The 18,676-nt window shown below is 36.8% G+C and overlaps 1 protein-coding gene across 4 annotated transcripts in view; it reads left to right on the forward strand.

Annotated features, from left to right (window-relative positions):
* The window catches only part of LOC126281172 (unconventional myosin-IXAa-like), a 312,562-nt gene that overhangs the window by 124,059 nt on the left and 169,827 nt on the right, over window positions 1–18,676 (forward strand). For 2 of the 4 annotated variants that reach the window (XM_049979854.1, XM_049979856.1), the window contains exons 11-12: window positions 451–514; window positions 15,898–16,179. In XM_049979854.1, coding sequence (XP_049835811.1) covers window positions 451–514; window positions 15,898–16,179 — 346 coding nt within the window. Of the gene's footprint in view, window positions 1–450; window positions 515–2,722; window positions 2,771–15,897; window positions 16,180–18,676 lie in introns of all 4 variants that reach the window. The other 2 variants (XM_049979857.1, XM_049979858.1) reach the window with 2 other exon arrangements.

Genomic DNA, 18,676 nt, shown 5'->3' on the forward strand with positions numbered 1-18,676 from the left:
TGAAATATGTGTGTGTTGGAATTAAAGGAAGAAATTTAAGTGTTATGTACAAAAAAATTGTGGGAAATATATTTTTACAGATTTAAGAATGCACATTGCAACTATTAATTTTTTTTAATGTCAGTCAGATTGAAAGGCTCAGTGATATACTTAACTTCGTCACCAGTGGGAAAGGGTTATTCATAGATAATTTCCTTTGAGATATGGTGTTCCAAAACATTTCGTTTTTGACAATAGTTAGCCTGTGTCAGTGTATGTGTGATTGTTCTGTTACGCAATTAAAAACAGCTTACCATATCTCCTTAGAAGTATTTGCACTTCTTTACTGATAATTTTTTTGTTACGATGATCCTAGGAATAGATAATCTTAAATTTTCTCTACCTACTGGAATACACTTTTGCAAAATGCTTTTCTGCTCTAAACCAATAAAAAATTTACTCTGTGCACAGATGGTAGCAAACCTGGACTTCAGAACCGGTGCCGAAATCATTCTCCCAACGAAAATTTGATCAGGTAATTATTATTGTTGTTGTTGCTATTGTTATTATGATTGATCTTGCTTTCTGAGGCTAAGTAGCTTGATACATTCACCATTGGTCTTCGTTCGGGCAGTTTCTTAGACTTATCAACATTCCGTGCATATAAATGCAGTAAGACACATCTACAGATTTATGTGTTTTCGTAGTGGGTAGTGGTAGATTTTTGAGCGTGAGGTAATTTTGTTGGATAACCTTTGATAGAAGTAAAAAATCTATTTCTTTCATGGTGGAAAGTGCGTTATTTAATGAAACACCATACAGTTGTTTCATTAAAGCAACTACTTTTTTAAAGACCTTAATTTTAATTTTCCTCTCTGCACAATTTTTTAATGGATACTTCCTTTTTGACTGTCTCAATTTGATTGGCATTTCTGTGTATTATACTGTCTTTCTCTCTCCGCATTTCATATGGCATTTGTGATGTATTCATGTGTGACTGTTTTCTGACCTTCATCTTTTTCATTATGCAGTGACACATGTAATTGAAATTAGTCAACTTAGTGTACTGCAGTTTATAAGAGGTGTTCTTACTCTCTGTCTGAACTGCAAAAACAGTTGAGCTGTTACATAACCTCATGGAAAACAACTTTCTTAAATCTTTTGGGCAGTGTAGGACCAAATGCATATATGTGGACTCATGTTGTTTCTACTTTGAAGACAACCACCACTGGTTGAACAAATTTGATACATGCACAGATCTGCAGCAAAAGTCTTTTGTCTTTTGTGTCAGATATCATACAAGACAGTTTCCAGCACAGAGTAAGAAAATGTCTGTTATAAACTACTCTTCCACTGTCACTGAGGTGACTGATTTTGATGAACAACGGAGAAAATCCTTCAACTTAGGTTTCAGATTCCGTAGATTGTCACATGTAGATTTCAAATCATATTGAAGATTACTGAAAATGTTTGTTGTTGAGGTTATTTGGATAAGCAGCAGCTGCATTGGACCGTGCTACATTGTCCCACCACAGTTTTCTCAGGTCTTTCAGTTCTTTATCCAGCCATGATGAACTTTATCCTGATTGTCTAACTGATATTTGCACATCTACATTTGAAAGCCTTGCTGCCACTGCTAATGTCTCTTTCCCTTTTCTTGTTTTGCATTCTAATCATGTTAGTTGGTTTGCAATTGTTTGGGCTATTGAAATGCCTAATATTTGTATGCCTTTTTCTATCATTTTTTTAAAGCAGATCCTGTGTTGGAGTTGAAAAATCTTTTTGAGGTATGTTAGCATATTTGATGAATATGCTGAAGGGAAAATAGAAATATAAACCAAATAAGAGCAAAATCAGCTCACATTATAAATTATTTTAATTGTGACTACCCTGATTTTGGTGTTAATAACGTAAATGAGAAATGGGTTGCCCAAAATATTTTACCACTATAGATGCTTTCACTAACTGAATAGACAGTGGGCTTTTACAGTATCAACAGCATGTGACTGCACCTCTACAGGTTAGTTAGTTATTTAGAATTAAAGTTTGTAGTTTATACTTGGGAAAATTACTCTTCACCTCTCACATGTCGCTGCATGACATATTTCAAGAAATTACCCACATAGGAAAAACACAAAGAACAGTTAATAACTTTAAACAGCAGGAATTAAACTTTGTTTCATATTGTTCAATGTAAGGGGGCAGGTAAATCGGTGTGATCAGATATTTGTTAACAATTAATGTGTTAGTGTGAATCATCAGGTTTTTTAATGAGATGTGGTACCAGCTTTATTCTGTAGGGTTCATTGTGACAGCAACTGTGCACTGTTACATATATGTAAGTTCAAAATGGTGTCATAGGCAGTCTGTGAGTATTGAAATTACCTGACCCATAACATGTGTTTGATAGATTTTGAATACAATCTCTTGACGTAGTTGCTAAGAGCACTGAATTTTTTCTTTAAATAAAATTGCTTTAATTTTATACTCTTTGACCATTTACTACATATTTGTGCATTATATAAAATAGATGCGTATTATAACTTTAAGAAGTTGTTTTACCAGATGCATTTTGTGAATTGTGACAATTTTATTAGGCTTAGAATATTTTCTCCACACAAAGTTTTTTTATTACTGTGACCAGTACAACAAAACATACAGAAGAGTAAAATGTTTACATACAATTTAAATTTTGCATTTACTGGTTAAAAACATAACTGTTGTTTCTCATTTCCATGTGTAGCCACCTAGTGACACTTTCGGCAGTGAATCTCACGATTAACAGGATTGCGTAAGTGTTGTTGCTCTCCCATCATTTTAAAAATTGCACTTGATGTGTCACATCCTGCTGGTGCCCTTGTAATTACTCAGTCCAGTACTTACGCATGAATTTGTCTTTCTTCCACTTAATCTTTTGTTAACCCATTAGTTACCACAAAGCCAAGAAGCTAGACTTGTCATACAGTGTCTTTCATTTTAAGGAAATATTTTGAATAACATCTTTTTTGTGCTACATAGTAGATATGGCTGCACCATAAATATCAGTTGTAAACCATTCATGTAATTATATTATGCTTGCATGATTAAATTTTCCAACACCTCTGTAAAATAAATTGCTGTACTTTTTTTTATATACTACCACCTTAGCAGGTAATCAACAGTAAGATGTTCTCTTCATCTTCAGTTTTGTGTAATGTTGCATTTGTGCCTCAAGACTCATGACATAATTGTCAAACATATTTCTAACTTTTTTTCATTTAAAAAATGAGATAGTAGTAACAGGAATCTGCTTGTTGCAATATGTAACAATTTACATTGTCTGCAGTAATTTAGTATAGTTGAGTGGATTAAAAATTTGTAGGGACAAATTTTTATATATGGTGTTACGCAGGAGTCTGTGGACAGAATAGATGAACGCAATAGACATCACGCTAACCTAGATATTTTGATTGGGTGAAGAAACTTATTAACTAACGGGGAGGCGGAGGAGTTTAATAGAAACAGTGGTTCACCACTTATTTCAAAGGAAAGATATAAAAGTTCTCTGGTGGATAACGATCATACCTTTTTACAGAGGGGTATTTTATTTTAAAAGAAGTCCACACTTCTGTCAGTATTATGTACAATTCTACTTGTGATACTGTCTAAGCCTCGCTCTCCCCCATCTTATCCGTGTTATGTTGTGTGTGTGTGTGCTATATTTTTTACCAAAGGGAATGAGCCCCCCCCCCCCCCCTCTCTCTCTCTCTCTCTCTGTGTGTGTGTGTGTGTGTGTGTGTGTGTGTGTGTGTGTGTGTTATATTTTTTACCAAAGGGAATGAGCCCCCCCCCCCCCCCCTCTCTCTCTCTCTCTCTCTCTCTCTCTCTCTCTCTCTCTCTCTCTGTGTGTGTGTGTGTGTGTGTGTGTGTGTGTGTGTGTGTGTGTGTGTGTGTTTGTGGAGGAGGGGGGGGGGGGCAAAAAAAAAATGTTGAGTCACCACTAGTTGCCCTTCATTGGAGCACTATAAATTAGAATATACATTTTCTGGGTGAATTACATTGGAAGTGCAGTATAACATCACTTTAGGCATAGTCCGTATCAATTCTGGCAGGCTAGAAAAATGGTTACCTTCATAGTCTTGGATGTTAAAATGAAGGAGTAAGTAAGGAACACACATTTTTTTGTTTTCTCCAAAAAATAAATTTCTGCTGTAAAATATATTCCTCTGAAGGTGACACTGTGCATACCATTTTGAAGATGCAAATTTTGGAAAAAAATTTAAAATGCTTTATCTCTGGAACAATTCCAGATATATTGTGTTGTTGTTTTTTTATTTGATAGATAATTGCTTTATGATTACAAAGAAGTCCTCCATTTGGACTTTTTTTGTCAAAGTTCTTTTACTATAGCATTCTGAACTTTTTTTTAAAATAATTTATGGACTTTTTTTTCAGTTATGCCAATCCACAAAATTTTAATTTTTTTCTGTTGATTAATACCATGTAGTTCCACATTCCCTGAAAAGGAGAGCTTCCATTTTTAACTTAACAGGTTTTAAAACAGGTTTTTTGCCATACATGAATCCTGTTTTATTGCCATTTTATCACATAAGAGGGTCATAAAAATCAAAACCTAGCCTTATTTAACATTATTTTAGTTTCTAAAGATGAGTGAGAGACTCATTTTTCAAGCATTTTAAATGGTTCCAAAATATATGTGAAAGTTCCAAAGACTTAAAGGATTCAATTTATACAACTTCTGTGCACTCTATTTTGTAATGAACTATAAATGTGTTCCACTGCTTCAGTATCTTCCTTTGATGTCAAGTGATGCCTTCCTGTTGAACCATTAGGAACTGAAGCACTTATAATCTTCAAAACAGTGTGAGCAGGAAGTGAGCACTGATGGTGTTGTTGCTATCCTTCAGCTGGAAACCTATCTACAACAGCTGGTCCATGTGGTAGCATAAAGTTCACTACAATTTCGTTTAACTCATAACTGTTGTCTATAATCTCTGCAATCCACCAGTCACAGTCATACACACGCGTCACAAACATCCTCCTTCTCAGGTTGTGAATCTGAATATTATCCTGCTGTTTCTGAGATTATCCTGCTGTTTCCTAAGTGTTGGCCGAATGAAAGAAATTTGTTCTTTTTGATCTTTAAAGTACTTGCAATATGAGTTCGCCTGTCACTTTGAGTCCAAAAATGTGTCTTCTGAATTCCTTTCACAGGAGTACTTTGTTTGGACCTTTCTTCTTTTTCCTGGTCACGGAATTCTTTGATTTCCTTTTTGGACAAAAGAATGAGGGCTGTGGATGTGTAAAATTTCATGACTCTCGTGAAATCCTGAGCATTCTGAATCACAGCTGTATTTGGTCTAGAAAGGTAATTTTTTGTAGCATGGTTCTTCAGCGGGCGTCCTACACCATTACAAGGCCCTTTCCAGTGACCATTAACGCTGTATACCCAGTCAGTTGACACAAGCGACTTTTTTGCAAAGAGCTGGTAATGATTTTTAAAATGAATAGGAGCACCATCAGAAATAATGATGGGCTTCTCTGCCATTGTTTGCAGTTGAAGAATTTTGTGAATTGTTATCAAAGCATGTGGTGAGTTATGTCATATGTCATGACTTATAATTGCAACACTTGTGATCTTGTTTTGAAAATATGTCACTCCTGTAAAAATTGAAACTGGGTCATTACTCCAATGATACCCTTGTACTCCATATGGGAGAATTACAGACCAGGCCTCAGCAAAACCAGAGTGAAGCACTAAACATAGTTCTTCAGCCTGTACATATCCTTGCACCTCTGCAGTGTGTTGTTGTTGCAATTTCTTCAGATTCTGGTGTGTTACTGTTTTTGCTGACCATGTTCCAAGTTCATCAATGAAATTGTCAAAGGCAACAGTTTTCTTAATTAGTTTATTTTCCTCCCATGCCGCATATGTAATTTCTGCAGAGTTATCTGATATGTCTTCCAGGCCAAGCGTCTGTAAAGACAGTCCTCCCTTTCCAGGACAGTCGCCACATTCTTGAAAAAACAAGTCTCTTACTTTATGTCACAGACCACTGATGACTTCACACACCCAACCAAGGTGTCGCATGTCACATGCTCCAGTAAGTTCTTCAAAGTTACCACACAAAGTTCAAAATTCACACAGTACACACATAAACAGACATCTCTGGGTTGTAGTGCGTAAAATTTTGAGCTTTCCGTATATGAAGTTGTATAGTTGCTCTTATAAATTGCAAAAGTTTCTTTAATTCTGTGAGTCGTGTACCTTTTGACCTTCAACTGTTACAGTTATAGTATCTTTTTTGTTGGCACTCTGGCAAGAACAGTCCCATTTACCTTCCAGACAAGGTGACTGCAATAAATGAACTTGAGTTGCTTCTACAGGATCACCATAATAGGGATCTGGTCTTCCAAAGACTCCTTTTACAGACCTCACATTTCTTGATTTGTCTACCATGTACTTTGAAACTGATGGAATGTGGTTCAAAATTGTTTTCTGTGAAAATGTTTCTGGAATAATAGTTAATATATAGCCATGAAAATGCACAGCACAATAAAAGAGTGTGACATAATGAATATGAAGATAAATATTTTAAAAAGCAAGATACATGATTTTCTAACTGAACAATGCTACTACTCTGTGAAAGATTTCATGAAGGATGAAATGATATTTTGAGCTGGGTCCCTAAAATGGAACAAAAATTTATAATAATTATAATAGATGTAAATACTGTAAGTTTGACAAATTTTAAATCAGTGAATTCTCCAAAAGTATTATTCTAAGTGTGACAAAATTTCAGGTAAGCTACTTGTAACTTTGACATGTCTCCTGTACATCAGACATATGATCTGAAATTGTGTACATTATGATATGAACAAAACACATTTCACATTAAAACTTGCAGCTTTTCACTGTAGAATGCACAATATTCAACAGCTGAATTGATATTTGTGAAAAATTCCTAATGGGGGTGCAAGATTGCTTCGGTTCTTTTTCTTCTGTAGAAAGTGTTGTCAGTTTTGCTGTGGTGTATTCATCCATAGCTTTAGTAATTTCTCTGCACTTTCTTTATGTATAGAGCTTATGACTCGACTTCACTGACCATGGTTACTTAACAGGACTAACACCTACCTCTGTAATTGACTGATTCATGGTGTTTACTTGTGCCTCTATTGATTAAAAATCTGAACCATGGGAAGCTTCCCCTTGTTCAGATACTATCATTGTTATTCTTTCAAAACATTTAGAACACACAAATTCATCACTGGAAACTTCTTCACTAGAAACAGAGTTTTCAAATGAGAACACTTATTCCCAACCTGAACAAAGTCTGTTTTATTTTTTTTTTTTTTATCTGGATATGCAAATAGTCAGCACACTTGACTTTCTCAGAAGACATTTCAAATAATCCTTTTCATGGAACGCACTGCAACTTTGTCAACTGGCAAATTCCTCACGAAAACACAGAACTCACTGGATGTCTCAGATTTCTTATAATCTTCTTTAGTAAACAAATTAGCACTGCACAACAACAATACAGAAACCTGCAATGAACAGCCACAACAAAGAAACTGACAAGAAACTACAACAAAGTGTAACAATGAAAGTGAAAATAAATAACTGCAACAAAGAAAGTCATAAGAAATAACTGCAACAAAGACAATAAAAATAAACACTGCAGCAAAGAAATTAGTAAGAAACAACTTCAGTGAAGACATACATTATGCTTGAAAGTTAAAAATATGATTTTTTAAAAATAAAACCTGTCCAACTTAAAAGTGGAAGCTCTGCTTTATAGAGAATATAGTACTCCGTGGTGCTAATCAACAGAAAAAATCTAACTTTCCTGGATTGGCATTTTTGAAAAAAAATTGTAAATTATAAAAAATTCAAAACGTGACAGTAAAAGAAATTTGACAGATATGTCAAAACGGAGGATACCATTGTAATAATAAAGTAATTATCTTTCAAATAAAAAAAAATAACACAATATCTAGAACTGTTACAGAGATACATCATTTTAAAAATGTTTCCAAAATTCACATCTTCAAAATGGTGTTTGCAGTGTCGTCTTTTGGGGCTTGTATCTCGAGACAGGAATTATTTGGAGAAAACAAAAAAATGTGTGTTTCTTACTTACTCCTGAATTTTACCAGATGCTAAATTCAATAACATCCCAGACTATGAAGGTAATCCCCCTGCCTGAAGTGATACGGATTATGCCTTTTAGATTCCCGGAATTAACGTTTTATCAAATTTCCTGTTTACAGTGTTAATTCGCATCTGTTTTTGTGTTAACCTATTAATAATTTTTGCCTGATGTGCACTTTATGAAACAGTGTTTATGGAGAAAAAGCTGATGCAGTTGACGTAGAATGATGCTGGCCTTCAACTAGTGTTTCCAAATGTTACATGTTTAATTTTCTCAACAGCATGATGCTCTGCTCAGTAGAGCTGAATCGCTAAGAGTCGGAACAATTTGTGCTTTGTCGCCTGCCGTTGCCAAGTTCTGATCGGCATGGTGGCTGATGGGAGTGACCAATTGTGTTCGAACAAAGATTTCATGACAGATCACAACTCCTTTTCAAAGTGTCTGTACTTCACTTACACTGCTTTGTTATCTTCATGGCACCTTTGCATTATTTGATTGCAAATTGTGCATTTTTTTTTTTTTTTTTTGGCCACTTGTACTGCTAGTTGACACCTTTGCTCTCCTTGTGTTGCTCAAACCTGTCTGGTTTAAATAAAAGAACGGTGCACCCATTACATAGTTTTTCAGGCTTAGCACGAAGCGTTTTGAGAATTTGTCATGCAAATATTCTCATAAATATTTTTTTGTGATGTTTCACAAACAGTGGGACTGATGGTGTGTGTGTGTGTGTGTGTGTGTGTGTGTGTGTGTGTGTGTGTGTGTGTGTGTGTGTGTGTGGTTTTTTGCATAGTGGCATAGTGGAGGAGGCACGGGTTACCTTATAGTCTCAAAAGATGACTACAGTGCAAGAGAGAGAGAACAACATGCATGCAAGCATCACACAAAATACTTAACGTAAATATTTAATGTGATAATGACAATAAATTCTCTTGCTAAGCATGAAAAAGTATTAATTTGTGCAGTGTTTCATTATTTAAGTGATGAATGACACAGTTGCAGGCTTTCCAAAAACATCAATGATGATGAACGAAATTAAGTCAGATGTCTCAGCTTCCCAGACACTTAACAGTTCCAATTATGTAAGCAGTTAACATTCAGGTAACCTTTATTACATAATAAACATGTCCCTGACGAGTATTTTGGTGCCTCTTATGTACATATATTATTCATAAAGTGCAAAAATGTAAGGGGGCAGGGAGGTTCCTACACCCAACTTTTACTGCTTAAAAAGTTATTTCTCACATTTTACATTTTCCTGATTTTTACACCACTTTTTTAAACTCTCATGAAAAGTGTAAAAGCAGGTTGCCTCTGTATTTTTCTCTTTGGCTTTGTTAAGAGAGTATGCAGTGGTTTGGAATTTAACAAGAGACTGTGACACAGGGTTTGTCATAAATGTATTTCCTGTTCCCTCTTTTCTTACTGCTGTAAAGATTCCTCTGTGGTAATACAGTTTGTAATAGGATTTGGACTGATAGACTGTAACCAAGGTACCTTATTTTTGTGGTTTTTGAAGAATCATTTTGTCACAAGAGTCACATTAGAAAACATGTAATGATAGAAAGGACCACCCATTGTCATAACTAAAATATAGAGGGCAGAATATGTGTGGCAATTTTTTGGTATTTCTGTGTCTGCTAAAGTACAGTTTTACAATAATGTTTCATAATTAATTTTTTCTATCTCTAATTGCATTTTAATAGGAAGACATGGTAATTTTTGTGGGATGTATCTGTATATGAACACAAAGCTATGGAGAGTAATACATACTTGTAGTGTGTGTTTCAGAGGCATCACTTGTACCTCGTTGTAAGGTTCTACTGGAGGTAATGATGTGCTTGTGCAGATGATATCTGATAAGTCTTATTAACACTAAAACTTGGGTGGATGGTTGCTTGGGGGTGGGGACTTAAGGTAGTTTGTATAGAGAGAAAGTTCCAGAAAAAGTATGATACTACATGGAGGAAAGGCAGTATGAAAAAGGACAGAATGAACTCAAAATGATTGGCAAAATAAAAATACATATGAGAAGATGAATAAAGATGAATTTTATTTGCTACAAAGTATTTAAGGCAGGATTACGTGCTGTTAGTACAATATGATTTCCAAACATGGGAGATGATTATGGACCATTGAGGACATGCCACTTTGTGCCATTGTGAGTAATGGTGTTTGGCAAGGAACACAACTACCAATGTCCATTACTCACATTTCTCTTCCATAAGAAACTCGTTGAGATGGACATCCATTCACTTAAAGCAGCATTTCGCATTTCCTGTTGGGTTTGAAGTTTGTTATAATTGACAAGGTACGACACTGTGCCTCCTGTATTAATGGTTGAGAGCTTTCTGTGACCACTGTTTTCATGCTGTGTTACATGGCTGTGAGTGCTACACCATTCCTTGTAGACACATTGGACAGTCCACATAGATACACCCACAAATTGGCAACCTCATTCGTGTTGTGGTCATGGGCACATCCAAATGTAATGGCTCCTTTCTGGCATTTTGTCACCTATTGCAGTGACCCATCTTACTATAATGGCTTCCTTTCTTGACTTTTCTTTCATATAGCTGGTTCAATTTGAGAAAAGGCAATTAACTTTGGGGGGGGGGGGGGGGTGAATTTTCTTTTATTTTTTTATTTTTAATTTTGTTGCCGTGTCGTAAAATGAAGTCTCAGTTATTTTTGGTGACACATAATTTATTTTTCCATCTATGTTACGTCTTGCTCAACAGTGACTACTCTTGTAAGATTTCCAGTCAATTTGAAAAAGTTATTCAAAGAATGGAAAATCCAGGATGGAATGTAACAGTATTGTGAAAAGGAAAGTTGCTATTCACCATATAGTGGAGATGCTGAGTCACAGATAAGCACAACAAGAAGACTGTCACAAATATAGCTTTTGGTCAGTAAGGCTTTCGTCAAAACATGTACAAACACACTCGTGCAAACGCAACTCACACACACGACTGCAGTCTCAGGCAACTGAGGCTGTACTGCAAGTAGCAGCACTAGTGCATGTTGGGAGCAGCGACTGGGTGTGGGGAACAAGGAGGCTGGGGCAGGGAGGGAGAGGGATAGTGGTAGGGTAGAGGTGGCGGACAGTGACTACCTGTGAAACAAGTCACGTGATCTACGAGCTAAGCTGCAACCACTGGCTGCATTCTATGTGGGCATGACAACCAACAAACTGTCTTTCTGCATGAATGGCCACCGACAAACTGTGACAAAGAAACATGTGGACCACCCTGTTGCTGAACATGCTGCCAAATATGACATCCTTCATTTCAATGACTGCTTCACAGCCTTTGCCATATGGATCCTTCCCACCGACACCAGCTTTTCTGAATTGTGCAGGTGGGAACTTACTCTGCAATATATCCTATGTTCCCGTAACCCTCTTAACCTCAACCTTGGTTAGTCATTGTCCTCTCCCATCCAGCCCCTTCTCAGTTCCCATTCCAGCACTACACAGCCGTCATTCCTCCATCACACTCCTCTGTTTACTTCACTCTTTTTGCGCTATCCACCTCCTCGTCATTCCGCTGCCCTCGATCTAACCTCCCAATTTCACATAGCTACCCTACCCTCTTTCCACCTCATCCCTGCACACTCCCTAACAGCACATGACTGTCCGCCACCCCTACCCTACTATCCCTCCCCCATCCAGTGCTGCTGCTTGCAGTGTGGCCTCAGTTGCCTGAGATTGCAGTTGTGTGTGTGTGTGTGTGTGTGTGTGTGTGTGTGTGTGTGTGTGTGTGTGTGTTGGGGGCGTGAGAGTTGAGTTTGTGTGAGTGTATATGTGTGTGCTTGTTGTCTAATTCTGACGAAGGCCTGACTGGCTGAAAGCTTGCATCACCTCACTCGGTCATTGTAATCTAGACAGTGAGTGCATCTCATACCACTGAAGATGAATATGGCCAGATCGTGCCCAAAATATTGTGCTTAAAAATGGAATCATCAACAAACTTAAAGTCAAAAATGATTAATTTCCACAGATAGGAATATTTAAACATCATGTCATCTTGTATTTTCAGTTCATACTTGTGGATTTTAGTTCATGTTTGAGGGGTGATTCAGCTGCCCCTGCTCTTAGGTTTAATGCAACCCGCAGTGTCTTCAAATACCACACGCAAGATTTTCATATCCTTTCACTCTTATATGTATCAGTAAAACATATATAGAACAGATTTCAGTAAACATTATTGAAATTATTGAGACCACCAACATGAAATATATAAAGTACTTTGCAACAGTGATCTTATTCTTCTGTAGAGTTAGTATGTATTATATTATCCATTTTCAGATTTTATACTGCCAGTGCATTATCCTGTTGAAGAAATAGTTTTCAAATGATTAAAAGCAATTTCTTTTACACTGTGACATGCGATGTATGTGCTCAGTACCTACACTATCCATCTGTTAGTGGACAATAATATGGGGTGTGTCAACCCTCTACCTTTATGGTGGCTTGCACTCTGCTGGGGAACTTTCAGTGAAGTGTGTAGAAATCAGTGGAGGAATGGCTGCCCATTCTTTGTAAAGAGCAGAAACCGTAGAAGATGGTATTGATAAGATGCTGGGGTCTGAAGTGGGGTCAGCATTGTAACTCATCCCGAAGGTGCCCTGTTTGGTTCAGACTGGGATCCTGAATGTTGTTATTCACCAATCATTGCCTTAAAGATGCTGCTTTATGACTGGGTGCTTTGTCAGGTTGATATAGTCTCTGAACTGTTCCCCCTACTGTACGCTGTACAAAATTCTGTAAAATGTGTACAGGGTGTATATGCCACGAGACAAATGGGAAAAACTTGGATGAAAAATCTGGAAATTTCTTAGAATTCCAGAAATGTTTCATTGTTTTGGTTTTCTGTTAAATTTTTGTAATTTTGACTGGTAAGAACTGATACTCTGATCCTGCTACTCCAGAATAATACTGCAGTAGTTAAGTATAAATAACAGAATAACACCAAGCTGAAACTCTAATTGCAAAGAAAATGGTGCACACGCAAGTATGTGCTGACAATTAAATGTCTCAAATGGCTTTAGGACGAGGACTATGCAATACTTCGTAACAGCAACTGCTTTTGATGAGTGTGCTGTCACGGGAAAATATTGAAAATGGGGGTTTGAGAAGTGTTACTTTAAAAGTAAATTTCCTTTTATACAAATTGAAGAATGTTGTGTGTGGCAATGTGTGATGAATTTCTTAAATCACAGGCCATTTAGCTCTCATTCAAAACTTAACACTTCGAGGATCAGCCACTTAGGAAAATTTTGAGCCCACCACCTGTATACCCATTATTTAAAATTGTACTGGCACATTTGTGTTGGATGTATCTCCAATGGTAACATATGCTAAAAGAGACCAAGCTTCAAGGTTAGTTTTTCATATTTACTTTAGTTCTTTGATGGGTTGCAAAGTTATGCTGTAACAATTGCAAAAAGTGTAATTATCCTCCAAAAACAAGTGCAAGGTGAATTCGTGAGCAACATACTTAATTGACTTTTCTATGGAAACATTGAATCGTTCAATGGAAAATGTATTCAGCCAGGCAACCTTTGAAATGCTCGGTGCACATCAGTGGAGTCTATAATTGCGCTTGTCAGAAATATTCAGTTGGTGCAATTTAAGCTGTGCTCTTAGGATCCTACTTAACCACACCCTCAGGGGGGAGGGGGGGCAGCAAAAAATGTTTTATGACCAATATTAAATGTGAGAGCTTAGCTTTCATTGTAGCGGTACTAAATGTATATTAATTTAAACCATTAAATTTTCGTATTTGTGTGTTTGCACTACTTAACACTGATGTTGCTATTGACTGACTACATTACATATCCTATGCTCTGAATATCTGTTGTCATTGGCTGGCGAGATCACATGACTTGAGCTATGATTGGCTGACAATAATGTGTTGCACAATGCAATCTTGTTTTCAGTGCTTTGGAAGCTACCATGCTATGCAGTTCACATGTTGCTGCACATTGAATATCTTTTGAAAATGTGATTTTTTTCTGGGTTTCTTTTCTTAAAGTGCTGGGAAGTTGTATGGCAGTGTATAAAACCTTTACTGATCAAAGGATTGAAAAGTTTTACAGCACTGAGGGAAAGTATATTGAACTTGACAAGGAAAAATAAGTATTTCCTGAAGTGCAATATGGGGTCCACACCGTAACGACAAAATCACACCCATACTGTAGCACCAACACATTCTCCCTACTTCACTGTTGGTGATACACGTGATGGCAGGTAATGTTCCCTGGGCACTCACCAAACCCATATCCTTCCATTGGGTTGCCACAGGGTGGAACATGATTCATCACTTCAAATCACTTGTTTTTCGCATTCAGTGTCTAGTGGTCTCACTACTTATATCTCCGAAAGCATCCCTTAGCATTGACTTCAGAAGTGTGTGGCATATGAGGAGCTACTCAATCATTGTGCACCATTCTTTCTAAGTCTGTACATGCAGTCTTTGTGGCTGGAATGCTGGTGGCAATATGTTCTTCTGCTAATTTTTTACAACAAGCCACTGCAATGGTCAAAGGTACCTGTCCATCAATACGTGAGGTCCGCCTATGCGTGGCTTAACTGTGGTTGTTTCTTCGCATTTCCACTTCACAATTTCAACAGTTGAATTGGACAGCTTTAGAAAGGTTGAAATGTTCCTGATGGATTTGTTACTTAGGTAACTTCATGACTATTCCACATTCAAAGTCAGTGAGCTGTCAGAACAGGCACCTTTTTCTGTTATTGCTTCTCTACTGAAAATGCAATACTCACCATCTACATTTATACTGGGAGGTCTGCCTGTTGTGACATCTAGTGGTCAATTCTGCTTTACATAGGGTTGTTTGAATACTTTTGGTTAGACATTGTATAGCCCAAGCTGTGTATTGGTATGAAAAAACAACTGTGCTTGAGGTCACACTGTCAACTGTATTCCTACAGATCAGTGTGTTCCATCATAAACCACTGTAATAACTTAATGTTAACCATCATTGAATGTCTTCAGTAATCTATTTTGCCCAGTTGACCCAAGCCAAAATATAATCTTAAATGCATGGAAACAGCATCAAATGTTCGTAAATGGGGGACAGTAGTTGTACTGAGGTGGACAGAATACTCATTTTTAACGAAACTGTCCTCTCACACATTCTTATTTAAGATGGCTTTGTTGTGTGAGTTAATTTTATGGAATGTGATGATGGTTTTTGTTACATGCATCATCTGTAACATCAGGATGTGGTATCCTGAAACACCAAATACAGTGGGTACTCTTGAGGCCTTTCTTATATGTTCAGTTACATGTATGTGAATGAAGGAACCTTTAGTATCTTTTCCAAGTTTTTGGTCTGTTTGAAGAGAGCTGTATTTGAAATACATTGTGAACTCACCGATGCCTCAGTCATTTATCACCTGCAGCAGTAGAAACGGTAGACGAATGAACTCATCTACTGTGAATAAATTATGTACAAAAATATTCCATTGGTTTCTTGGAACTCTATGATGACAACTTTACATTTAACTTGGATATTTTATGTGTTTTTCTTTTTTTCATTTTATAAAATTATTTTCTTTAACACAGGAATTATCATTGCATGTACCATCTTTATAATTGTGACAGGATTTCTTTGTATTTTATTATTATTATTATTATTATTATTATTATTTTATTATTATTATTTTAGTTTGGGTAGTTTCAAGTACAATTTAAAATGGAAGCTTTTATTTAGAAGTTTGTGATAATGTTTCCAGCTTACCACTGAAACATAGCTCCATTATCAGCACAAGCTCTCATTATAAGGGGCAATGTGGAGAGGACAATGAAAATGATCAAAATGAGCAAGGATTGCCACACAGGCTTTCTTGGTCACATTTACATTCAGGCAGTGAATCACAAAAACCTGATATGGAACAGCAAAATCGTGTAAAGATGGAATTTTCAAGTGGATGCAGGAGAGATTCGCAGCATGCATTAGGAAGAGTACTTTGTCCTGACGAAGCCAGAGTTCTGGAGAGAGCCAACCAGATTGTCATGTATGTAATGGTGAAAAACAAAAAGCTATTTCGGCATGATGCAGTGACATTTGTCCTGGTTTTCTGGGGGGAAATGGTGGTGGTTATGGTGATGGCAGAGTGACAGTAAATTGTTGTAACATTATCTCTGAAGTCCCCTAGTTTTTCTAATAGAGTTTTAATTTTATTTTTTTGTGACATTGGTCTTCTATACTGATCTATACTTTTTGAATAAAAAATATAATTAATTGCAGTCCTCATCTCTGTTGATGATTGTGCACACATTAAACTTTGAATCTGAAAGCTATGCAGTGACGTGTTGTGACCATATAATGCAATACTATTGAATACGTAATGACAGTATTTATCAGGCAGAACTTCCACTGAACTTATAGTTCTTGCAACACTCCTATATTAAACATGGAAATGAGTGTCAAAAACCTGTTCATCAATTTTATCTTATGCTAATGATAAGCTCAATTGTAATTTTATTATTCAACATGTTATCATCGTGAAATTAGTTTAAAAGTTATATTGAGCTATTTGGTATATCAGAATATAAATGCAAAGTGTAATAGCTGGAATGCAAAATTTTGGAATCTGGCTGTATCAATCCACTCTTTTTCAGCCACTCAAAAATATAAATCATCCAAGATATTATAGAGAGAATATTACTGAGTCCTCTAGCATAAGCAATTTCATAGGAAAAATTGCTTTTATTCCAGGATAAGGTTACACACACACAGCTTTAATTTACTCAATTTATGTAATGATTCCACTTTTTTGGGTTCATCTCACAAATAAAAAAATATTCTGCTAAAGCACTTCAGTATGTTACTTAGCCAAAGTGCACACTTACAAGGTCTGTTCAAAAATTTCCAGAAATTTGTCCACAAAATTTTTCTGTGCTTATCTTTTACTTATTGTGTCTAATCTCCTTTGAAATACTCTTCTCCACTACTGATACACTGCTCCCAATGCTGTTTCAACTCCCAGAAGCAGTCTAGGTATGCCTCTTACTCGATCATGCGAAGTGCCATCTGCGAATTTTTCTTTCATCCCATCAAACATTGCAAAGCTTCGTCCTTTCAGTGGAGTTCTCAACTTTGAAAATAAAGAAAAAAAATGCAGTGGCCAGGTCTGTAGAGTACAGAGAATGAGGCAGCTCAGTGATTTTGTTTTTTGTGCAATAGTCACGCACCAACAGGTGCATTATCGTGAAGCAAGAGCCATGAATTGTCTCGCCACATTTCAGGCCATTCCCTTCTCACATTTTCTCTCAGGGTTGCAACATGTCCTAATAGTACCATCAATTTAGAGTTAGTCCCTGTGGCATGAATTCATGGTGAACTAATCCTTTAAAATTAAAGAACACTAACAGCATGGCTTTGACATTTAACTTCACCTGGCAAGCTTTTTTGGTCTTGGAGAACCTTTCCCAATCCATTGTGAAGATTGAGCCTTGGTCTCAACATCATAACTGTAGACCCATGCCTCATCACTAGTTATGATTCTCTTAAGGAACATCTCATTCTCACTTGCGAGATTCAATAGCTCTTCACATATTACAAGGCAAAGGTTTTTTTGTTCTTACTCATGAAACGTGGAACAAAACTTATCGATGGCAACACGATACATTCTGAGATGCTGTATCAAGATTTCGTGACATGATCCAACTGAAATGTTACATTCTTCTGCAATCTCTTGGACAGTCAGTCTTCTATCAGCATCCACTGTTTCGATGACATTATTTAGCGTCGCTTGTAGACTTTGATGGATATCCTGAACGAGGGTCATCTTTAATCCTTTGACTGCTGGAGGCGCACCATCTGCTTGGTTCACTGAGGCGCGGCGGCCTGCCGCATAACCTTGCTACCTGTGCTAAGTGCCTGTTCCTTGAGCTGCCACCAGGGCCGAAGTGGCTTGTGCTGCCTCACTCACACTGTGCTGAATATTTCTGAAGTGGCTACGACTTCAGGTGAAGCACTGTGACCTATCACGGCTGATACAGAATAAATGCTCTTACTACGTAGTTTATGTGCAGGTGACTTATTGCAGAATCAAACTGAATCATTAAAACTATTGTCAATCACTAAGAATTATTTGTATATCTTGCTTGTAGATTTTTTACACGTTTTTTTGTAGCTTATGCCGAAAGCGAAGTGATTCGTTAAATTTACGTCAGTCGTTTACCTTTCTTTCTTGCATACCCGTTTGCGAACATCTGCATTTCTCTATGGTTTCCTCACTGTACTAACTCAAGAACGAATAAAATAAGCCATAGATTACAGATAACTGTACATCGCTTTTGTTGTTCAAAATGTCGTATTATGTTGTTTATAGCAGAAAGCGACATACAGATCCGCATTCATATCGCATTACAACATCGGAATTTACTGTTAGCAATGGTAACAACAATTATACTTCTCTTCCTTAAATTTGTTTTGTGGCGTGTCTGGAAATTTCACATGGCGTACTACTTGTTTCTGAGAATATAACAAACTGAGTGCCTAGTCAT

This window comes from Schistocerca gregaria, chromosome 7 (assembly GCF_023897955.1).
Source record: "Schistocerca gregaria isolate iqSchGreg1 chromosome 7, iqSchGreg1.2, whole genome shotgun sequence".
Classification (NCBI taxonomy): domain Eukaryota; kingdom Metazoa; phylum Arthropoda; class Insecta; order Orthoptera; family Acrididae; genus Schistocerca; species Schistocerca gregaria.